We start from the raw sequence: 22,578 nt of genomic DNA, 5'->3' as shown, positions 1-22,578 counted from the left end.
CAGAGGGACCTGGGGGTCCTTGTGCACGAATCATAAAAATCCAGTCTGCAGGTGAAGCAGGTGATCAAGCAGGCGAATGAAAAGTTGGCCTTTATAGTGAGGGGGATAGAATATAAAAGCAGGGGGGTCTTGCTGCAACTGTACAGGGCACTGGTGAGGCCGCAGCTGGAGTACTGTGTGCAGTTTTGGTCGCCACACTTGTGGAAGGATATATTGGCCTTGGAAGGAGTGCAGAGAAGGTTCATTAGGCTGATACTGGAGATGAGGGGGTTGGACTATGAAAAGAGACTGAATAGACTGGTTTGTACTCGTTAGAGTTTAGAAGGCTGAGGGGGGGATCTTATAGAGACGTATAAAATAATGAAGGGGGTAGAGGTAGAGAGATTCTTCCCGCTGAGAAAGGATAGCAGGACTAGGGGGCACAGCCTCAAGATGGGGGGGTAGTTTAGATCGGAGTTGAGGAGGAACTTCTTCACTCAAAGGGTGATGAACCTCTGGAATTCTCTGCCCATTGAAGTGGTGGAAGCTACCTCGCTGAATATATTTAAGTCACGGGTAGATAGGTTTCTGATAGACAGGGGAATTAAGGGTTATGGGGAGAAAGCGGGAAAGTGGAGCTGATCCACTTCAGATCAGCCACGATCTTATTGAATGGTGGGGCAGGCTCGAAGGGCTAGATGGCCTACTCCTGCTCCTATTTCTTATGTTCTTATGTTGATAGGAGCAGAATTAGGCCACTCGGCCCATGTCTTATGGTCTGAAAGCGAAGAGATAGAGAACTGGCCATAATATATGTACATTCTAAATAAACTTGTATAATTAAATATATCAGCAAAATATCTTGATTTGTAAATGCAGGAGGAAGATTTTCTCCACCTACCATCAATAATTAATTCAGGAACCTATTTGTAAAGAACACATTTACATTTTAAGTACATCTGAATGCACAGAGGAATCGTCCCTCATTATTATTTGAAAAAAAATTAGAAGTCTGTAAGGCTTTCATTATCTTTTGATGGAACCAGTTTCCAACATGCTTTGCTACATTGAAACATAAATTATTAATGGCTTGATCTATTTGAACAACGAAAACCCACGCAAGTTACCCTAACATTCCTTTCCAAGTTCAGCAAATGTTCAAATAACAAGTGAGTTCATCTCAGCTGTGTGCCATCTCAGATTTGTTCATTATTTTTGCTTTTATCCATTTTGTAGAGAAGTATTTTCTCTGAAACAAAGGTTCTCACTAATTATTGGTCTCACTTTTAGTTTGTGGATGTAATCCAAGAGTGAGATTACTGCTGCCTTGTAAGCACAGGACTCGGACAACAATGTAATCTAAACATGAGACAACTGTCTGGAACTTAGCATCAATGTAAGCAGCAGGATGAGGACAGTTTTATATAACATTATTTCCTTCTATGTTGCTCTCCATACAGGTCTCATGTCAGCCCTGGCAACTTCAATGGCCATGGTGTTTTCATGCATTACAACAGCTACAAGAGTGATGTAAATCACCAGATAAATAAAAGGTGGTCATGCCTGATTTACACAATATCCCGGTGGGGGCTGGCAAATAGTAACATTTGAAGCACACAAGGGCCGGCCAATGACCAACTCTAACAACAGAGAATTTAACGGCTTCCCTTTGACATTCAGTAACATTTCCATCACCAAATCCCACACCATCAATTTCCTGGGGCTGTGGGGAGGGCTGACCTTTGAGAGAACGAGACCAGCCATGGTAATCAGCTGTGGAGAGGCTTTTGGGAAGACAGGAGGTGAGCCACTTGCCACAGAATACCAGCTTCTGATGTGATTAGCAGGCTAAACACATGGGGCCTCAGTTCAAAAAAGCAACTTAAAGACTACCTCAAATGGTGTCTTTGCCTAAACAAAATACAGAAGTCCTAGAGTGGAGTATGAATCCATGACCTTTGACTCAGAGATAAAGCACTACCATTAAATTCTGATGTCATAATCACCATTTGCACTGGCAAAATAGCTAAACAAATGATGATGAGCTGAGGATTTGTGGCGAGTTTTTTTATGGAACAACTCGTTCATTCACTACCTCAGCTACTGCAACCACATCAGAAACAAACATCATTGCTTTGCTGTATCTCCAACAATATAGAACCAAAGGACCTTGGTTGTTTTATTCTGAACAATTAGAATAATAGAATCCTTATAGTGCAGGAGGAGGTCATTTGGCCCATCAATTCTGCACCAACTCTCTGACAGCGTATCTTACCCAGGTCCTGTCCCGATAATCCCACGGATTTACCCCACTAATCCCACTAACCTACACATCTTGGTACACTGAGGGGCAAATCAGCCTGGCCAATTTACCTAACCTGCACAACTTTGGACTGTGGTAGGAAACTGCATTGCGTAAGATGGAAAGTGTGGGACTTTCACAGAGAGTGACTGAGAAGTAAAATTAATACTTTGTGCAAATGCCTCTGGAACCCAACAGTCTTGCTCTTGACAGCTATACAGGCAACAGTGGCATCATGTGGCAGCACCATGCAGAACATGAGAGGAGGAGCAGTTGCATGAGGAATTTTAATGGTCTGCTAAACAGTTTTAATCTTTGCAAACTACAATGTTGAAAGAAGTTATTGTTATAATCAGTGTTCAAAGCCTCAATTTAATAATTACATATTTACTGCAAGCCCAATGCGCAGTTTAACAAATAAATAAGTCATGGCATTTCATAAACTGAAACACTACCTCAATTTAGTGCTGCAAGGAGAAAAGTTGTTGCATGAAAAGTTGTCATAACTAGGATCTTATCAATAAATATTTTACATTTTGAGTTTCATGGTGAAGCTTTGTACTAGGCAGTTTTCAAAAATACCATAAAGATAATTAATCATAGAATCCCTGCAGTGCAGGGAGAGGCTATTCAGCCGACCTAGTCTGCACCAACTCTCCGAAACAGCATCTTACCCAGGCCCAATCCCCAAGCTATCTCCGTGTCCACGCGCATTTGCCATGGCTAATCCACCAAACCTACACATCTTTGGACTGTGAGGAGAAATCAAAGCACCCATAAGAAATGCACACAGACTTGGAAACACCACCCAGACAGACACCCAAGGCCAGAATCAAATCCAGATCCCTGACGCTATGAGGCAACTGTGACAACCACTGTACCACCATAATCTTTCTAGTGGTTACAAACATCTCATTGTTGCATCAAAAGAACATCTCCTTTTGAGTAGAGGAACAACTGTCCTTCACAAGTATGGCTATTTACTGTCAGCTTCCCTATGTGCTGTATTTATATTGTGTAATACAAAACTTTTCAGAAAAATTATATGTATATCCATAAAAACCAAACTAAGTAAAAATTATGATGATAGTAGGGTAATAGATATATACATTTTTTTTGCTTGATTTTCAAAATTTCAGATTTATTCTGTAGGCAGCCTTTGGCCTGGATTACATTTAGCTCAGGAATTGTGAAAGCAAGTTAATAAGAACATAAGAACTAGGAGCAGGAGTAGGCCATCTGACCCCTCAAGCCTGCTCTGTCATTCAATAAGGTCATGGCTGATCTTTTTGTGGACTCAGCTCCACTTACCCACCCGCTCACCACAACCCTTAATTCCTTTACTGTTCAAAAATGTATCGATCCTTGCCTTAAAAACATTCAATGAGGTAGCCTCAACTGGCTCATTGGGCATTTTAACTAGGAACTTGTTACCTTGATAGAGAGAATGGGCTTGTGTTTGTACAAGAAGTTCCCCTGGCAATTCTGATTAAGTTGACTGACAGGGTCAGGTGATAATGTAGGTCTGGAAAGAGAGAAATAAAGTTTTGCAGTTTGGAGTTCGAGCTGGGAACTGTTTGAAGACAGCTTCTATAAGCTGCTCTGAAACTCAGTTTATCTCCGAGAGCCTCACAAGTGTCCACACATTATAGCAAGTATGCCTCAGTTTGCCATTTGCATTTATCGGACAGTAGTTTTAATCAATGCTTGAAAGGGATTCATTTGGAGCAGGAACAGTCATAAGCTAGAAAGTAACGTTGCTTCTTTTCATTTTTAAATATTGTTCAATTACTAATAGCTAAACTGCTTCATTTGTTAGAATGAGATTTAAACAACGTTATTAAATAAAGTTTGTTTCACTACAAAAGATCTCTAATTTGTAAGCTGAATTACTGCTGGAACAAAACATCCTATCCTCACATTTACGCCAAAATAGAAAAATTGCTGGGGTCTAGTCTGGCTTCCTGATGTAAATTGGGATTCTGGTCCAGGACCTGAACAAAATCCAAAAGTGCCTTACCTTCAGCTAAACGAACCAAGCTCTCGAGCATACGTATTGTGGTTCTGGCTGCATTTCTGTACCCACTTTGACGTTGTACTTGATAATACTTCACAAGGATTTTATTTGCTTCACCAGAAATTTTAGGTTGTAAAGTTTTGATGAGACAAAAGTAGGTTTTCATTTTTTCCATGCTCCACAATTTTTCAGAGACCGTGGGACAGGCTAAATAATTGAAAGTAAGATATATTTCTGTGATTAATACAAAAATATTTTATGCACCCTGCAAATATTTACTGAAACTATTGGAATGTAGTGGCAAGCTTTATAAATAAATCTTGGAAAAAGGAAAAACAACAGGTTTCTTTGATCTTAAATGCAGACCTTTGTTTTCCAGAATGAAAGAAGCTATGACTTTGTCCCATTCTTCATTTTTGGTGTCCAGAAGTACCAATACTAGATCAAATCTGCTCAGGAGTGGGCTAGCAAGTGCCGTATTTACAGTAATAGATTCATCTGGATCGTACTGGCCTTTTGGATTTGTAGCTGCCAATACTGTGGTTCTTGTGTTCAGCTTGCACACCATGCTAAATGTGGAAAAAAGATGGTTAATATCAATCTACTACGTTAGAATATTGAACATAGAAATAATCCTGTATTGAAACCAGTTACTATTGGAGCAACATTTTTTTTCTACTTATATCATCAGTGCCTCAGCAGTTTTACTATCCTGACATGAGTCTTTTGTGGGGCGGACTTTAAAAATGATGGGTGGGATCAAAATCCAGGATTCTGCTGTTGGCAATATCATCGTAGGATCAGCCCGGTCAGGAGCTTGCTCACGACTGTACCTACATTGTCGAGACCATGGCAGGAATGGATATTTCTGAACTTGTGCAATTTTGATGGAGGACGGCAGGTTTTGGGAGGCTACGGAAATCACATCAGGATGGAATTGTGGACCGTTACTGAACTGGGGTTTAGAGGTGGGAATCATACGAAAATCCCTACATCATGTCATTATGAAATGCTGCATTGTATACTCTTCCTGTTTTTACTACAGTGAGTGATAATCAGGTTTTTTAAACTTTGGAAAAGTTATACCTGGATGTGACAAAGGCGCGGATTTCAGTATAGTTAGCGTGAAGGTAAAGATGGGACAGAGAGAGTTTAAGCGCAGCTCAGGGTTGTTGGGTGCTGAGGTTGTGCAAAACCACATTCAACCAGAGAGCTGCCAAAGGGGATGAGGTGCAACATTTCTGGTAGGAGCCTAGAGGATGGGAGAAACGTTTTGGTCTTGTCAACATTATGTTGCACAGATGTAAATTCATTGGCACTTTAAAGTTGGGCAAGCAGTTGGACATGGACATTTGAAGCACAGTTTCATCTCCTCCACTGCAATTAACCATCTGCCCAATCAAACTATAGATGCAGTGCTTCCAAGATTGCTTGTTTTAAAAAGGATGAATGACAGGAAGGAAATAGAGCATGGGTTAGACAGGTAGAAGGGAGAGGGCTCCTTTTCCATTTGTTCTCAGGATATAGGAGATACAGGCAAGGCTGCATTTATTGTGCATGCTCAGTTTCTCCAAGTGCGTTTAGAGTCAAATACATATCGTGGAATTGGAGCCATGTGCAGGTTTCCTGAAAGATATGTTGCAAGCTAGTTGGATTTTTACAGCAATTTGGCAGCACCAGAGTAACAGAATTCAGTTTCACAATTTGCCATGATGCGTTTTAAATCCTCAATCTCTAAGTTGCTAGTTCATTATCATAACCAAATATCACTTCCAGCTACACAATACCTATAGAACAGAACTACATTCTTGGAGCCTTGCTGTGGGAATTGGCTTAACAGTCACCATGCCAGTTGAGGAACTGTAGTAATATTAAAATAAAGTTGTGCAGTAAATGGATCGCATGATGCCAAATACCAATACAACATTTGGGAAAAGTTAAGATAACTTTCTAAAAACATTCTGTACAACATGCCATCTTTTAATCCAAGGTCATTGAGGATATTTGGATCAAACATTAATCTCACAATTGCCTTCAGGGTATTCATATGTTGATATTACAAACATTTGGCTGGCTGTCCAAATGATTTGTAATTAAAATTTAATTAATTTTTTTTGCTGCAGCCAGATAGGCTGGTTGCACAGATATTTTAAGATTTTGGAGCACAGTCTGAAAGCAAATATCACAGTACTTTGACCTTTGCAGCTAACAGTTTCAAGGGATAGGAATGAACATCTTACCCTGCCTTTGCCACACTTATAGTCTGTTGCTCCATTGCCTCATGGATGCTGCTTTTATCATGTTCTTTAATACTGTTAAACTCGTCAATACAGCACAGCCCTCCATCTGCTAGAACCAGTGCTCCTGCCTCCAAGTTCCATTCACCCGAGTCCTTTACTGCAGTCACAGTCAAACCTACATGAAACAGATGGATTTACACATACTGATCTCACATGCTGATTCTCACAGGGAGTGAAAGCCAACTATAGTACATTTCCCATCAATGTTTTAAAAATTCATTCATTCTCCAGGTGAGCAAGGCCAGCATTTAACAGCAACATCCTGTTGCTCTTTTGAAAGTGGCTTAAACTTTTCTTGCCAAATCACTACAGACTATGTGATAAATATACCCACTAGTGTTGTTGTTAGTGTGTTTGAAGTTTTAAATACAGCAGGCATCAAGAACATTGTACGTCACTCTTGATGGCATGTGCTTCAAAGCTGTGGCTATTAAACTTCTAAACTGTTACAATTGAATTGGTGATTGCAGCACTAACTAATTACCATTGTTTCCATTACTAAGTCACTGCAGTGTATTAAATGTGCTGGAAATTTTGGGCAGAAAGATGCTCATTTAGTGGTTTCAACTTTGTTAATATGTACTAAATAAATCACATGACAATATTCCTGTGCAAAATACAAAGGGCACTGTAGAGTTTCTTTTTTTTTTCTATTTAGCATTACAATTCGTTGATCACAAAAGCCAGCCAACATATACAGCAGGCAAATTGCTTTAGCACCAATGTGCTTGCTGCAAGAGGTGAGAATTGTATTCACGTTATAGGGCTTAGGAATACTGGACCAATACCAATTTTAAAGTCAAAGTAGTATAGAAAACGGAAGCTGGAAGAGGCCACTTGGCCATTTAAGCCTGACCCACCATTCATTATCATCATCCAACCGAATAGCCTGATTCCACCTTCCCTCCATATCCTTTGACCACATTACAGGAAGGATGTGGAGGCTTTGGAGATGGTGCAGAGGAGGTTTACCAAGATGCTGCCTAGAGGGTATTAGCTATAAGGAGAGGCTGGACAAACTAGGGTTGTTTTCTCTGGAGTGGCAACGACTGAGAGGAAACCTGATGGAAGTCTATAACGTCATGAGAGGCATAGATAAGGCTAACAGTCAGAATCTTTTTCCCAGTGTTGAAATATCTAGTACTAGGGGGCTTGCACTTAAGGGGAGAGAGGGAAAATTCAAAGATGAGGGGCAAGTTTTTTTTCCACAGAGATTGGTAGGTGTCTGGAATGTGCTGTCAGGGGTGGTGGTGCTGGCAGATACAACAGGGTATTTAAGGAGCTTTTAGATAAGCACATGATTATGGAAGGAATAGAGAGATGAGATATGGACCAAGGGCAGGCAGAAGGGATTAGTTTAATTTGGTGTCATGTTCGGCACAACATCTCGCACTGGAGGGCCTTATCCTGTGCTGTACCGTTCTAGGTTGCATAGGCTGAGGAGAGGGGAGATGGAAAATAGAAGCATTATACTGATACTGCTGGCAGGAGTGCATAATCACAGCAGGATAGTTTACACAGGCAGAATCTATTGTAAATGTGAACTTCTAACAGGTAAAGTTCTCAAAGTTCTCAATAGGCAAAATATTTTTAATTTATAGATAATAGTCATTTAGTCAATTTATTTTGGTGCTCAGGATACTTAAAGTAGAACTGAGACACAAGGGGTTGTGGGTTACTTAATCAAAAGTCAAAAACACTGCAACTATTTCACTGACATTTACAGAAAACATAATTTCTTGTTGCGGTCTGCATGTAACTTCTCAGGGTGCAACACTAACTTTGGCCACTGAGAGGATCCTTTAAAACACAGCTGTAAACTTAAGGGCACTATTTGTGAGTTAGCTGGACAGCTGATAAGTGACGTAGAGTGACATCGATACGTGGGTTCAATTCCCGTAACAGCTGAGGTTATGAAGGCTCCACCTTGTTAACCTCATTCCTTGCCTGTAATGTGGTGATCCTCAGGTTAAATCACCACTCTTCATTCTCCCCCTCAGAGGGGAGAATAACCTATGGTCATGTGGGACAACGGCGACTTTACCTCTTAGTAGATACATTAGAGGTCTCGTGGGGTAGAGTCCCTGCCTCTGAGCCAGGAGCTCCAGGTTCAAGTCCCACACCTAGTCTTGCTGGCCACAGAAGGGATGTTCATGATGTGGTTCAATAGACTGATAATCACCTTCACCAGCTCCCTATTACTCCCCAAAGTGTAACACTATGTAAGAATATGTTTATAATTACAGAAATTTGTGCTAAGGAGATGAATAAATGTTTCAGTAAAGGAACCTGAACAAATAAAGAATTGGGGTTATTAGTTTTCATCCTGGAAGTACGCTCATCATGTTTGATAAATGGTGACAATTGTATAAATGAGCCAGTAGAGCTTCTGACTCTCCTTTTCCACAGTACTGAACCAATTGGAATTAAACAATTTTTTATCAGTAGTGTCTACCAATATGCACTGTCATTACTGCAATATCATCTGGCATCTCTGAAGTCCACTTCACACCAAACAAAAGGTGTGGCAATTGCTTGAGTTGAAATATTTGAAAATTAAAATAAAAGTAGAACTGGGTGCTTATATAACATTAAAAAGTTACTTGCAAATTGTCTTCATACAGAATCCTACATAACCAATTCTGCTGATACGATAAATCAAATCTGCAGAATCTACGGTGAAGGCCTGATGAAGTGTCATTCTTTTCACAAAATGGTGCAGGAGCAAGGCAAGCTGTGCCCAGTGTACCTTCTAACTCTATCAGTTACCTTTGCTCTATACTTCTAAAACTTCATTCTAACTCTTTTAAACTCTCTAACAATGCTTTAACTCAATCTCCTAATGATACTACATTCTGCACTCTCTCCTCTCCTTCTCTATTATTGGTATGCTTTGCCTGTACAGTGCTCAAGAAACAATACTTTTCACTGTATACTAATACATGTGACAATAATAAATCAAAACAAAATCAAAGATTCAAAACGTTGACTCTATTCTCTCTCCACAGATGCTGTCAGACCTGCTGAGAGTTTCCAGCATTTTCTGTTTTTATTTTAGATTCCAGCATCAGCGGTAATTTGCTTTTTATTTTTCTGCAGAACCTATGATTTGGTTGACAATAATTTTTTAAAGCCTTTTCTAGGGATTTTAAGTTAATAGTTGATGGTATTATTTTCTGTCCCGCCTTCCTGCAATAGGATTCTTTCTCCTAAAACCTGTCACAAATTATATTATTATAAACCAGAACTAGAGGCCATAGCCTCAAAATGAGGGGAAGCAGATTTATGACTGAGTTGAGGAGAAATTTCTTCACCCATAGGGTTGTGAATCTGTGGAATTCCCTGCCCAGTGAAGCATTTGAGGTGACCTTGTTGTATGTTTTTAAGGCAGAGGTAGATAGATTTTTGAACAGTAAAGGAATTAAAGGTTATGGTGAGCAGGCAGGTAAGTGCGGCTAAGTCCACAAAAAGATCAGCCATGATCTTATTGAATGGCAGAGCAGGCTCTAGGCGCCAAATGGCCTACTCCTGTTCCTAGTTCTTATGTTCTTAAGGAGCCATATGTTCACCATTCACACCAAGACAAAATATTGGATACGAAAATGAGATACTGACATAATGCTGTACATATGTTATTACGGAACTTCAGAAAATCAAATTAGGTTTGTTCCTTCCAAAATATCACATAACCTTTGATGTCACAAAGTTATAAGGAATAGGTAGAGGCAAATTTTCGATATGAATGAGCTAAGATCCTCAGTATATTATCACTCCACTATTCCAGTTTCCCTTTTATTATTATTAACAGCTTAATTTTCCTTATGCTACGCTAAATCAAAACTAGTCAGGCCAAAATACAAGTAGTAGTAAATACAAGCAAAAAATCCAAACAAAATACAATAAAAGTGATAAGAGCAAGTTGAATGTACTATATACATCATTTATATATTTCTTAGTGATATCTCCATAAATTGCAAAATCATCAAGTGTTACAAGATTTTTATAATTATCCAACATTTAAATATTTCACTTGCCTGCACTGGTCGATCCAATTCCAGCTGTCAGTACTGACCGAGGCACAATTTTTGCCGCATATTTAAGAAATTGAGATTTTCCAGTCCCCGGGTCCCCTACCAGTAACAGATGTGGTTCCCCTTCATAATAAAGAAAGCATATTAACGTACACATATTCCTTAATTAATTAATTAGACACAATCAAAGAATAGCAGGAAATTGAGCATGTATTATTCATTGACAGGTGAACAGTTAGGTGGAGCACACATTCACTGTGATGGGTCTGTGGTCAATATCCCCAGAAGGAAACGACAATCATGGGAAATGTATCTTGGGAAATCAATGATTGCCGATGATTTTTCCAAAAAAAAGCAAAATGTGCAAATATCACTTCTTTCAGTGACTGCCAAATTGTAGTGTCACCACTTCTCTTGAAATTTAATCTTTTTAAAATTTTTACGAATGTACCATAGAAAGCATCCTTTCTGGTTGTATCGCAGCTTGGTATGGCTCCTGCTCTGATCAAGACTGCAAGAAACTACAAAGGGTTGTGAATGTCGCCCAGTCTATCACATAAACCAGTCTCCCATCCATTGACTCAGTCTACACTTCACACTGACTTGGAAAAATAGTTCAGGAACATGGGCCTGGATTTTTGCTACCAAGTCAAGAGTGCAGATTCGGAACATTGCCTGGCTTCACAAAGCCAACATGGGAGAAAGTAGCCTGGAAAGATGGAATTTCATTCAAAGGTGGCATACTTCCTCAGCAGTCAGTCAGGTGACCCCCGCACTTCAGAACAAGTGAAGAGAATGCCGGGTGTGAGGCAGGCTGGGAGGGTGGGTGGTATTGATGGCATGTCTTGGTGCACCTGCACTGCATTGAAGGTCAACCCCATACAAATACACAAATTAGGATCAGGAGTAGATCACTCAGTCCCTGAAGATTGGCCTTTTATTCAATAAGATCATGGTTAATCTGATTGTAACCTCAACTCCACATTACTATCTATCTCCGATACCCTTTCACCTTTACCTTTCAAGAATCTATCGTCTTAAAAATATGCAAAGTCTCTGCTTCCACTACATTTTGAGGAAGAGAGTTCTAAAAACTCATGATCTTCAGAGAAAATATTTTTCATCTTTGTCTTAACCCTGGTTCTAGATTCTCTCACAGAAGTGTCTTAGTACTCCATGCCAAACAAGCCACCATCCCCCCATGGCCCTTTATAGCCCCTATGCCAACTTTGTGTAAACATATGCCAATTCATGCCTCCTCTCACTTATCACCTTTTGCTTTACACTCACCATGTCATTCACCTAGTATCCACCATGGTCGGACCTCAGGGTTCATGCTGAAGTTAAATAAAGTTCCAAATGTCTGTTGTAGACTTCATTGAAAAAAAATCATTCTTTCATGAACACCCATTTATTCTATTTACATTCATTTCAACTACATTGTCCCTTCTAACAAAAAAATGTATTAAATTGCATACTCCCTCATAAACACAAGCATTGGAATTTATAGTCCCACTCCAAACAGTCCACAACCACTTGTGTGAATCAAACTATGGAACAGCTGACACCCTATTTTGATAATGGATGTTGTAAAATCAGTCATGCAGCAGGAAGGCCTACACCTACAGGCAAAAACAAATAGCAAACAATCATTTCTTAACACTAGTGGTTTTCAAAGAGTAAAGGGCAGGAGTTTTAACTGCCTTGGTAGCTCCCTTTGACAATTTTTTTGACCGTTCCAAGGACTTGTTATGCACATCTATGCCTACCTTTAGAATTCCCAAATTGTACCATCTCTCTCCCAAATAGCACCTTACCTTTCTAAAAAGGTACAGTGGATACACAAATTAATCTACAAAGTTCAAACCAGCTCTTAACAGGTTGAATCTGTGCAAATTAGGTTTCAGACACCTGTCACATCAAAATCATATGAGTGGAGGCGCTTGCCCATTTCTATTGGCTCTGCTTCCATGACATGTGCATATGCAAATCACAACCTAACTTCATTCTTGCCCCTGCAAAAATAATAGGTGCCATGTTGGGAATTCCGATTTTCAAGTTTATCCAACATTTTCGCAATGGCAGAGAGGTTCTCTGTCATTGTTAAAATCTAGCCCATGGATTATGTGAGGTCGTATGCAGCTGTACTATTAGGAACATGTCAGCTTCTAGTCCCTTCCCCCTCCCCACAGCACTCTTTTTCTCTGATGGCAGCCAGTTCTATGGAATATATTGTTTCTCTTGGCAGTGACATTCTTCATGGATTTTGGTGACGAGACTAGAATAGATGGTGCAATTATTTCATGGAAAGGGCCATCATTGGAAATTTCAAAGCACATTCATTCAATTTATATGGAATTTTGTGGGTTTATTGATTCATTGATTGTGTTAAATGAACAAATAGTTTTAAACACATACTTAATCAGTCAGCATTTTGTGATGACGTAATTTTTCTGTCTCATTGATAATGATTAATTTACATGTGAATTTAATGAACAACATACAGTAATTCCCCACGTATAGTTGCAGTCATGCTCTTGAAAATCACGTCTTTAAGTGAAACATTGGTTCTCATTGGGATCATTACTAAAACTCTAGTTAGGATTTGAAGCACCTTCCTTATCAGAAAAAACAAATTATATGAAAACCACATTATATCCCCTAAGTTAAAATACTTAACATTGCTAAATTTCTATATTGGTAAATGAAATAACTTCCAAAATAAGTTTGAAAATATAAAAGGAAAATGCATCTTTATGTTTATAATATCTCCTGTTGGCTGCAAGTCCTGCTTCCAAAACTCCCGCTCCCTGACCCTCCTCCTCCCAGTGCTCCAAGTGTTGGCAACCCTGGTCCCCAAGCATGGGGTTGTGGTCTTTTCCCCTCCCCAACCCACCCTCTGTCAAACTTCCCAAGAATCGTTCCCTTGCCGCTTCCCTCTCCTAGCCCTGCACTATCGTTTGAAAACCCAGATTGTTGTGATGTGTGCCGACATGCATTATAATGTAAAGGTACTTGACAGAGCAAGAGTTAATGTGGCTCTGCAGAATGGCACTGCCCAGAGTGTGATTCATGTACTCACATGGTCAGAGAGCAATCTAGAAGCAATACTCTGGAAGCTGCAAGCTTGCAGCAACACCATGCAAAAACTCAAAGCAGCGCATTAGCACAATGGTTAGCACTGCTGCCTCACAGCGCTTGGGACCCAGGTTCAATTCCTGGCTTGGGTCATTGTCTGTGCGGAGTCTGCACGTTGTCCCCATGTCTGCATGGATTTCCTCTGATGCCTCTGGTTTCCTCCTACAATCCAAAGATGTGCTGGTTAGGTGCATTGGCTGTGCTAAATTCTCTCTCAGTGTACCTGAACAGGCGCCTGAGTGTGGCAGCTGATTTTCACAGTAACTTCATTGCATTGTTAATGTAAGCCTACTTGTGACATTAATAAATAAACTGTAGTTAAAGGCATTTATGTTTAAACATCAAAGCCTCAAGTTCTCAGAAGACGAGGTGGTGATCCTCGAAGTGTGGCAGGAGATGGAGATTTCCAAAATTGTGTCGCTCAGCTAACATGTTTTGCATTCTCCTGTTGGAAACTGATGCTTTCCGTGTTCTATAAAATTAAGCTTTGAAAATTGGTCATCTTCTACACCCAGACAGCAAAACTGAGTGCAGTAGATGTGTAAACATTCGACCCACTCTTCAAAAATTGAAATAAAATCAGACCGAGTTGCAGCTAAACCTTCATATCTTTGAATCATGTTGCTAAATTTTGATGGTGACAACTGATGTTTCCTTATCATCAGCACTTTGTCCATCATTTTCTTTTTCAGGCCATTTTGCTTTTAGACTGTTTCATGGGTGTCCATGCTGAATTGATATGCAATCGCTTTATGTTCCTTTTCTCAGCAGTTTTGATCTCCTCATCACCTGAATGCCTCGCATCTCCTTTCCCTCTGGGCCAAAATTTAAATCTTGCACTGTGCACAAACATCATCAAAAATCCCCACATAGATTTACATTGTGCTGTGCAAAAATGACTGAAGCAAAGAAGAATCATTCAGACTTGAAACGTTGGCTCTATTCTCTCTCCACAGATGCTGTCAGACCTGCTGAGATTTCCCAGCATTTTCTGTATTTATTTCAGATTCCAGCATCCATAGTAATTTGCTTTTATATTACCATGGATCAATGAGTACTGCAAAATAACTTTGATTCATTAAGATTTCATACCTATTGATGTAGTACTAACCTCTAACCTTTGTGCCTGCTTCATCAATTCTCTGAACTCCACCTGCCAATACCATGGCAACAGCTAGTTTAACCACATACATGCCAAATACCTGTGGACAAAGGCTGGCCAGAATTTCATTTCTCCCTTGAAAATAAAAAGAGCAGCTTGTGATGAAAGAAAGCAGCACAATAATTATTTAGCACCAAATAAAACATAAACATGTTTATACATACACAGAATCAGTGCCACCATCATATACCACTAGCTACTTTTTTTTTTACATAAAGATTGGACCGTGGTTTTAAACAATTGTTTTGTTCATTCCCACTTGGGCCATCTTTTTTTTTTACTTTGAACTAGTCCAGCTATTATTGGAATCCTGCCGTACATGTACGACTTAAGTCTTTTAGGAATTGTGGCACAGTTATCAAGAAGTTCAGTAATACAACCAATAAAGTCCAACAGTACCGTAAATATATATATGCATTTATGATATTTTCATTTTAAAATTTAGATTAAATGTGAATGCTACTTGTTAAAAGTGCTGAGTTTGTGGCAGTGGATGAAATCTCAATATACTTGGTTCAAGCTTAAAGACACTAGATTCCATCTCATAAAAGTACACTGCATTTGATTCACATATTTGACTGAGCCTCTACTGGTAGTACACAAAGAAACCCAAGCTAACCCTGTGTTCAATGACAGAAATGAGTAAAAGAGGAAATATGGATATTCTGCAAGATGTGGAGTTCACATGGCGTTACAGACAATGATCCTTTGAACACAGAAGCATAAAGAATTCAGACATATAGCTAGGCGTAATCAGCTTATTCTATTGAAAAATATTTTCTCATCAAAATTAACCAAGTTTGAACACGTTTTTCCTTCAGCTTCCCCAGATATCTCCTGCAGGTATAACTCTTGAGGTTATGGCAGTAAAGACTGCCATAGCCCTTTGACCTCACTCAAATAATGTTTTCTCATCTACACAGCAGACAAAGGAGGAAGGGAGGGAGGCGATGGAGCATGGAGTTTGGCAATGTTCACCAACACAACAACTGGATGCAGGATTAGCGGGGAAAGCTGGAGAATAACAGGTGGCATCTCTACCTGCATGTCATGAGGCTCTAGGTAAATTACACCCATGTGGATAGTGAAGGGAGGGTGTGTGTGTGTGTGTGTGTGTGTGTGTGTGTGTGTGTGTGGGGGGGGGGGGGGGGGGGGGAAGAGAGAGAGAGAGAGAGAGAGAGAGAGACAGAGGGGATAGTACTCCGTCCCGTAATACAAGTGAGCACCACCATCTCACCTCTCAGGTAAAACGAAGTTTTCTAAAAATCAAAAGTAAGATTGGTTCTGTCTGGGAGGGGTATGATGAAATGTGGGAGGACCGCAAAACAATTAACGCCATTCATCAGTGGCCAGGTAGATCCAAGCAGATTCCATTCATTCACCATGTGCAAATGAATACTCACAGTCATCCATACTCAACAACTGGAATTCAGAGCCACAATGGTTCAATGAGGTAATTCACAAACATCAGCAGGAGGAGCACAGACCCAAACAGCGGAGGGGACTGGCAACACCAAGGGTCTCATTTCTACAAGTTATTGAGAGGCAGTACTGAGCAAGGCTACAACTATCCAGAAAGCTGGTCTGTCACATGCCATATTCCCTGAGAAGAGTTGACATCACATGGGTTTGGAGACTTCCCCCTGCCAGTGGCCCTCAAGGTGAGGGACAGCAATTAACTTATTTGCCGCTGCATCTTTCCAGGGAGCAACTGGGGACTTGTGCAGCATTTCTCAGTCAACAACAAATTGGTGCATTCTGGAGGTGACCAACGCCCTTTAGAGATTCATGGGTTTCGAAGCAATCTCTGGGTCCCCTCAGGTGTAGGGAGCAATCAACTGCAGCAACATGGTTACACAGACTCCCTGGTAGCAATCCTCAAGTTTCATCAACCACAAGTATGAGAAGTCATGCTGCAGCTTTATAGAACCTTAGTGAGGCTGCACTTGGAATATAGTGTTCAATCCTGGTCGCCACACTACCAGAAGGATGTGGAGGCTTTGGAGTAGATACAGAAAAGATTTACCAGAATGTTGCCTGATGTGGAGGGCATTAGCTATTGAGGAGAAGTTGGAGAAACTTGGTTTGTTCTCACTTGAATGACACAGATTGAGGGACGACCTGATAGAAGTCTACAGGATTATGAGGGGCATGGCCAGAGTAGATAGTCAGAAGCTTTTTCCCGGGTGGAAGAGTCAATTACTAGGGAGCATAAGTTTAAGGTGCGAAGGACAAGGTTTAAAGGAGATGTCTGAGATAAGTTTTTTGTACAGAGGGTGGTGAGTGCCTGGAACTCACTGCAGGGGGAGGTAGTGGAAGCAGATATGATAGCGACTTTAAACGAGTGTCTGGACAAATACAGGAAGAGAGATATGATCCCTGGAGGGGTAGAGGTTTTAGTTTAGTCGGGCAGCATGGTCAGTGCAGGCTTGGGGGGCTGAAGGGCCTATTCCTGTGCTGTAATTTTCTTTTGTTCTTTGTTCTACCTTAAGGATACCTCAAAGAAGCTCTGCAATCTCACCCCTCTAGTCTGGGAGGCCACTGCCCAGGAGATCAGCATGGCTGTCACCCTCCCACAAAGTGCCATCCATTGCAGCAAGAGAATGAATAAATGATCCCATTCACTCCGCCACACTAACTCCTCTTCAGCTCTCTCTTATCAAACTCTCCTCATGGCATCATGTACTCAGATAGTTACTTTCATTACGGATCTCATACATCCATTAGCGGGGGACACAGATCAACACTCACTCACTCTCACAGCAAGACTCACTCTCACAGCATGATGTTGGTGCGTGACCATCAAAAGCACATCTTGTACTTTTGTGCATGGTTCCCTGGGAGTTGTCGTGACTCCTAAATCCACAGTCGCTCCCAGAGTACCTGGGATCTTCGAAGGGCCAGAAGGTTTGTAGGGACAGTTGCTGGGGGTAGGGACCACCCATTTAAACAGTGGCAAAGGACTCCTGTGTGTCGCCCTTGGACTCCAGCCGAGAAAAGGTTCAACGCTACTCATGCCACCACATGTTCCCTCATACAGCAGACCATAGGATTGCTGAAGATGCAATTCGATGCCTTGACACTCAGCTGACTCTCTGCAATACAGACCAAGGAAGGTTTGCAGCTTGCTGTGCCCTTCACAATCTGGCTAAGCAGAGAGGTGAGGTGCTGGTAGACCTGGAGAAGGAGGAGGAGCTCTCCACAGAAGATAAAGATGAGGAGGTGCAGGCAGACAAAGGGGATGGTAAGGGATACATTTCTGCTATCCCTCCCTCAGACTGGGCTTACCCTCACTTTCTGTGCACAAGTTTGGCCTGTGTGTGAGCAGAGGGGATGGAACAGAGATTGGGTGAAATGCAGGGTCCCCTGTGTGTACTGTGCCCTTCCCAGAAGGGGGAGAGATTGGAATGTGAGCAACAAGACAGATGGGATGGTGGTATTGTGCAAGTCTTGCTGTGAGAGTGAGTGAGTGTTGATCTGTGTCCCCCGCTAATGGATGTATGAGATCTGTAATGAAAGTAACTATGTGAGTACATGATGCCATGAGGAGAGTTTGATAAGAGAGAGCCGAAGAGGAGTTAGTGTGGCGGAGTGAATGGGATCATCTATTCATTCTCTTGCTGCAATGGATGGCACTTTGTGGGAGGGTGACAGCCATGCTGATCTCCTGGGCAGTGGCCTCCCAGACTAGAGGGGTGAGATTGCAGAGCTTCTTTGAGGTATCCCTAAGGTAGAACAAAGAACAAAAGAAAATTACAGCACAGGAATAGGCCCTTCGGCCCCCCAAGCCTGCATTGACCATGCTGCCCGACTAAACTAAAACCCCTACCTTCCAGGGATCATATCTCACTTCATGTATTTGTCCAGGCATCCTTTTAAAGTCATTATCGTATCTGCTTCCACTACCTCCTCCTGCATTGAGTTCCAGGCATCAACCACCCTCTGTATATAAAAAAACTTATCTCGGACATCTCCTTTAAACCTTGTCCTTAGCACCTTAAACTTATGCTCCCTAGTACTTGACTCTTCCACCTGGGAAAAAGCTTCTGACTATCTACTCTGGCCATGCCCCTCATAATCTTGTAGACTTCTATCAGGTCGCCTCTCAATCTCTGTTGTTCAAGTGAGAACAAACCAAGTTTCTCCAACCTCTCCTCATAGCTAATGCCCTCCATACCAGGCAACATCCTGGTAAATCTTTTCTATACCTACTCCAAAGCCTCCACAGTCTTCTGGTAGTGTGGCGACCAGAATTGAACACTATATTCCAAGTGCGGCCTAACTAAGGTTCTATAAAGCTGCAACATGACTTGCCAATTTATAAACTCAATGCCTCAGCCGATGAAGGCAAGCACGCCATATGTCTTCTTGACTACCTTCTCCACCTGCACTGCCATTTTCAGTGACCTGTGTACCTGTACACCCAGATCCCTCTGCCTATCAATACTCTTAAGGGTTCTACCATTTACTGTATATTTCCTATCTTTATTAGGCCTTCCAAAATGCAAGCAGGAAATGCAGGTGGGCCCAAATAAGGCTTCGAAGACCCTGGTGCTGAAAGTCGATGCTGCCTTCTTCTTGAGGCTGCTGGTTTGTTAGGAGAATCAGAGAGAAACTTGACAGTGCTTAATTAATGAGGCTCTGAGCGATGAATCTGGCGCAAGATGCCACATTCTGGTCAGCAGGATAGGTATCACTGGAGCCAGCCGCTACCGCACTTAGGCTCAAAATGGGAGAATTTGGCCCACTGTTTCCAGCTTTCTGCCTTCCTCGGTTCTTCAAGCATATTAGCAATTTTCCAATTCCAGTAGAATGATGGAGTTTGTTCTATGAAAGGAAGGTGGATGACCTGCCTTCTAACACTTCTAAATTATGGTATCTTTGTATGCAATTCGACAATTTTTCATATCACAATCAGCCTATCTGAATGAGGGAAATGTCCCAGCATACTTCTACTCTGGAGACTCAACCCCAAATGCACACGGATCCACCATTCTCCTGGAATCTTAAACTCTTTCATTCCCAATTGTTGTCTTCGGAAGCTTTGGCCTCAAATCAAGAAAGGAAAGTCCTTTCATTGTGAAAAATTTACATCTTACCTTTTAGCACTTTTTAGTGGAATTTTTGCAAATGGGTTCATTTACCAGATATAACATTTGAACAGCTGACTCTAGGTACAATTATTGACATGTCTGCATCAGTTCCAATAGCCATTATACATGAGTGCCATTGGCTTAAATACTTCAGCCAGTCCAGCACAACAATGAATTAAATTGCCTCAATAAATCAGTGACTTTTCTTAAAGATGTCTGGCAAAAATTCATTTTTTCTGAAGATCAACTGCATTGGCTGTTTATGACGATACTCTGCTATTTTGCTACATTATGTTTAAGGTGGGGTTGCTTTGAGAGAAAATGTTTTGTTACAAGGGTCTTGTAAATGTGCAGCAGATTCTAAGAATGCAGGCTAATGACTGATTTTAGCAAAGGAATGTGTTACTTTCTAGAGTTAATGGACTTTGTGTTTACTTAGGTTTCCCCTGGGTTTCAGAGTAGAGCTCTGATTAGATTTGATGATAGGGACGGAGTCATGTGCTTAATGGGAAAAGCTAAGCTTGAAAGAAAAAACATTTCAGTTTCATTTTAAAATACGAGCAGTTGCTGCCTGCATTGCCAGAAGAAACAAGTATTTCTCTGTCTCTCTTTCTCTATCCAGGATTCTGAAAGCTCCAGAATTGTTAACCTATGGCAAGCAAGTATACCTGTCACTAATTCTAAAGAGGAGGTTAAGTCTTTAAGGGAGATTTTGCTTGATTGCAACTCATCAGGAAAGATTAGTAGTTAAGAATTGTATCTTGTCATGTTTAAGTATTGTTCGATCATTAAAGATTAAGCTAATTCATGTTACAATTAAATTGTGTTAAAATAAAGCTTATTTTGATAAAAGAATCATGCCTGGATTGAAGCATCTTATCCTCACGTCTTATCTTATCCTCCTAATGCCAAAGTAGAAAACTGTTGGCGTCTTATCCTACTTCATAACTTGTCATTTCTGATCTAGTACCCTAACATGTTTCATTCTATTGCCTTTCATAGACATTCTTCCATGTTAATAGCCAACATTTTTCTTTGACAAAACTAAGTCAACCACTACACAGCTTTGCAGTGCATGTAGTTGATCTTTACCAGTGCTTCAGTTTATACAATTCTAAAGGCAAGACATTCAGCTGCACCTGCTAGCGGGTCATCTTTGTAGTTCTCCCAGAAGTTTTCAAATTCTTTCCGGACATCCTCATCAATAATAACTCCAGTCGGCTGTTCATTGTTCACTTCAAGGTTATTGGCTTTCAGGACAAGTTCTAGGTCACAACGGGAGTCCTGATGGAGAGGTTTCCACCTTTGCATAACCACACCATAAACAGTAATATCGTCACCTAGGTTAAAAACAAATCCACCACTGAGATGTAAGCATTTGACTGCTGATTATTTTATGGCCCAGTGAAATAAACAAACTATTTTTTAAAAAATCTGTAGTAATAGTCCTTGAAGTGGAAGAAGGCCATTTGGCCCATCACATAGCATTTTGCCTTGGACAATCCAAAACTAATCCCATTAAATCATTCTCACACCATGGCAATGTATAGTAAATACACATTTTAAAATTTACAATGGACAAATAAGTGGAGCTATTTGTCTGTCCCGTATAGGAGCTTATATACCAGCAAGATTTTTGTAGGTATATTGACATAAAATTCAGCAAAAATATTAGCATACTTATTCACTATGTGCATATTTCATGAATTTTGTTCCAGCATTCACTGTCTTACATCTGTTCACATCAAAGTAAATCTTCCACTGCATAACTCATCTTTTCAATTGACTCAAATCACTATGAATGCTTTCAATGTGTTTTGCTTGTAAATTAGCCATCTAGTTTGGCATCACACGCAGATCATACATTAGAAAGATGTTTCTGCTATATTATTCATGAACAGACTGAACAGAAGAGACATAACAGAATCATGCAGAGTTCAAAAGTTACTATCCTTCTCTGACAGACCTTTTCATAAGTGCCGCCTTTCATTTTCCGCTCGCTGTTTAATACAGCTTGTCAACGTGTCATTAATGTCAAAAGACATAATCATCGGATAAGTCTCACACTCATTCTTCTGAAATTCTTCTCCCTCAGTGTACGGGAACAAATGTCAGTGTGTGGCGACTAAGGGATTTTCACGGTAACTTCTTTGCAATGTTAATGTAAGTCTACTTGTGAGACTAATAAATAAACTTTAAATGATTTCAAAGATGTCATTATCAATTACATAACTTTTGAAGAATTCAAACTGCTTCTACAATGTAGGTTGTTTATTCCTTATGGTCTCTACTTGTTTAAATTATTGATATTATTGTAATAAGTTGCACATCATCTCTCTAGTCCTGTTAACCAGTCTAATCCAAGTTCCATTTCTTATGCTATGTTCCATTTTGAATAAAAATAGAACATTGAAAGAGCTAAACATAAAATTGAGCCTTCTAAGGTCAATCAATTCCACATATTTACAGATTGTCTTCTCAAGAAATTCCACTTGCAATTATGATGCTTTCTCCTTTTCTGTTTTTGATCTGCTGAAGCCACACAAGTATGGCTCA

General features: G+C 40.5%; 2 protein-coding genes across 3 annotated transcripts in view; one reads left to right on the top strand and one right to left on the bottom strand.

The window, feature by feature from the left end:
• The window catches only part of LOC145345031 (G-protein coupled receptor family C group 6 member A-like), a 178,147-nt gene that overhangs the window by 84,295 nt on the left and 71,274 nt on the right, over positions 1-22,578 (top strand). The window lies entirely within an intron of this gene.
• mcm9 (minichromosome maintenance 9 homologous recombination repair factor) overlaps positions 1-22,578 on the bottom strand; it is a 41,137-nt gene that overhangs the window by 5,856 nt on the left and 12,703 nt on the right. For both annotated transcript variants that reach the window (XM_080192552.1, XM_080192553.1), the window contains 6 exons: positions 21,162-21,362; positions 14,879-15,004; positions 10,633-10,752; positions 6,539-6,713; positions 4,665-4,867; positions 4,302-4,505 (listed from right to left, as the gene is read on the bottom strand). In XM_080192552.1, the coding sequence (XP_080048678.1) occupies positions 4,302-4,505; positions 4,665-4,867; positions 6,539-6,713; positions 10,633-10,752; positions 14,879-15,004; positions 21,162-21,362 (1,029 nt within the window). The remainder of the gene's footprint in view (positions 1-4,301; positions 4,506-4,664; positions 4,868-6,538; positions 6,714-10,632; positions 10,753-14,878; positions 15,005-21,161; positions 21,363-22,578) is intronic.

Source organism: Carcharhinus amblyrhynchos, chromosome 7, assembly GCF_965287045.1.
Source record: "Carcharhinus amblyrhynchos chromosome 7, sCarAmb.v2.hapA, whole genome shotgun sequence".
NCBI classification, from domain to species: domain Eukaryota; kingdom Metazoa; phylum Chordata; class Chondrichthyes; order Carcharhiniformes; family Carcharhinidae; genus Carcharhinus; species Carcharhinus amblyrhynchos.
This window is presented reverse-complemented; position numbering and strand designations above follow the sequence as displayed.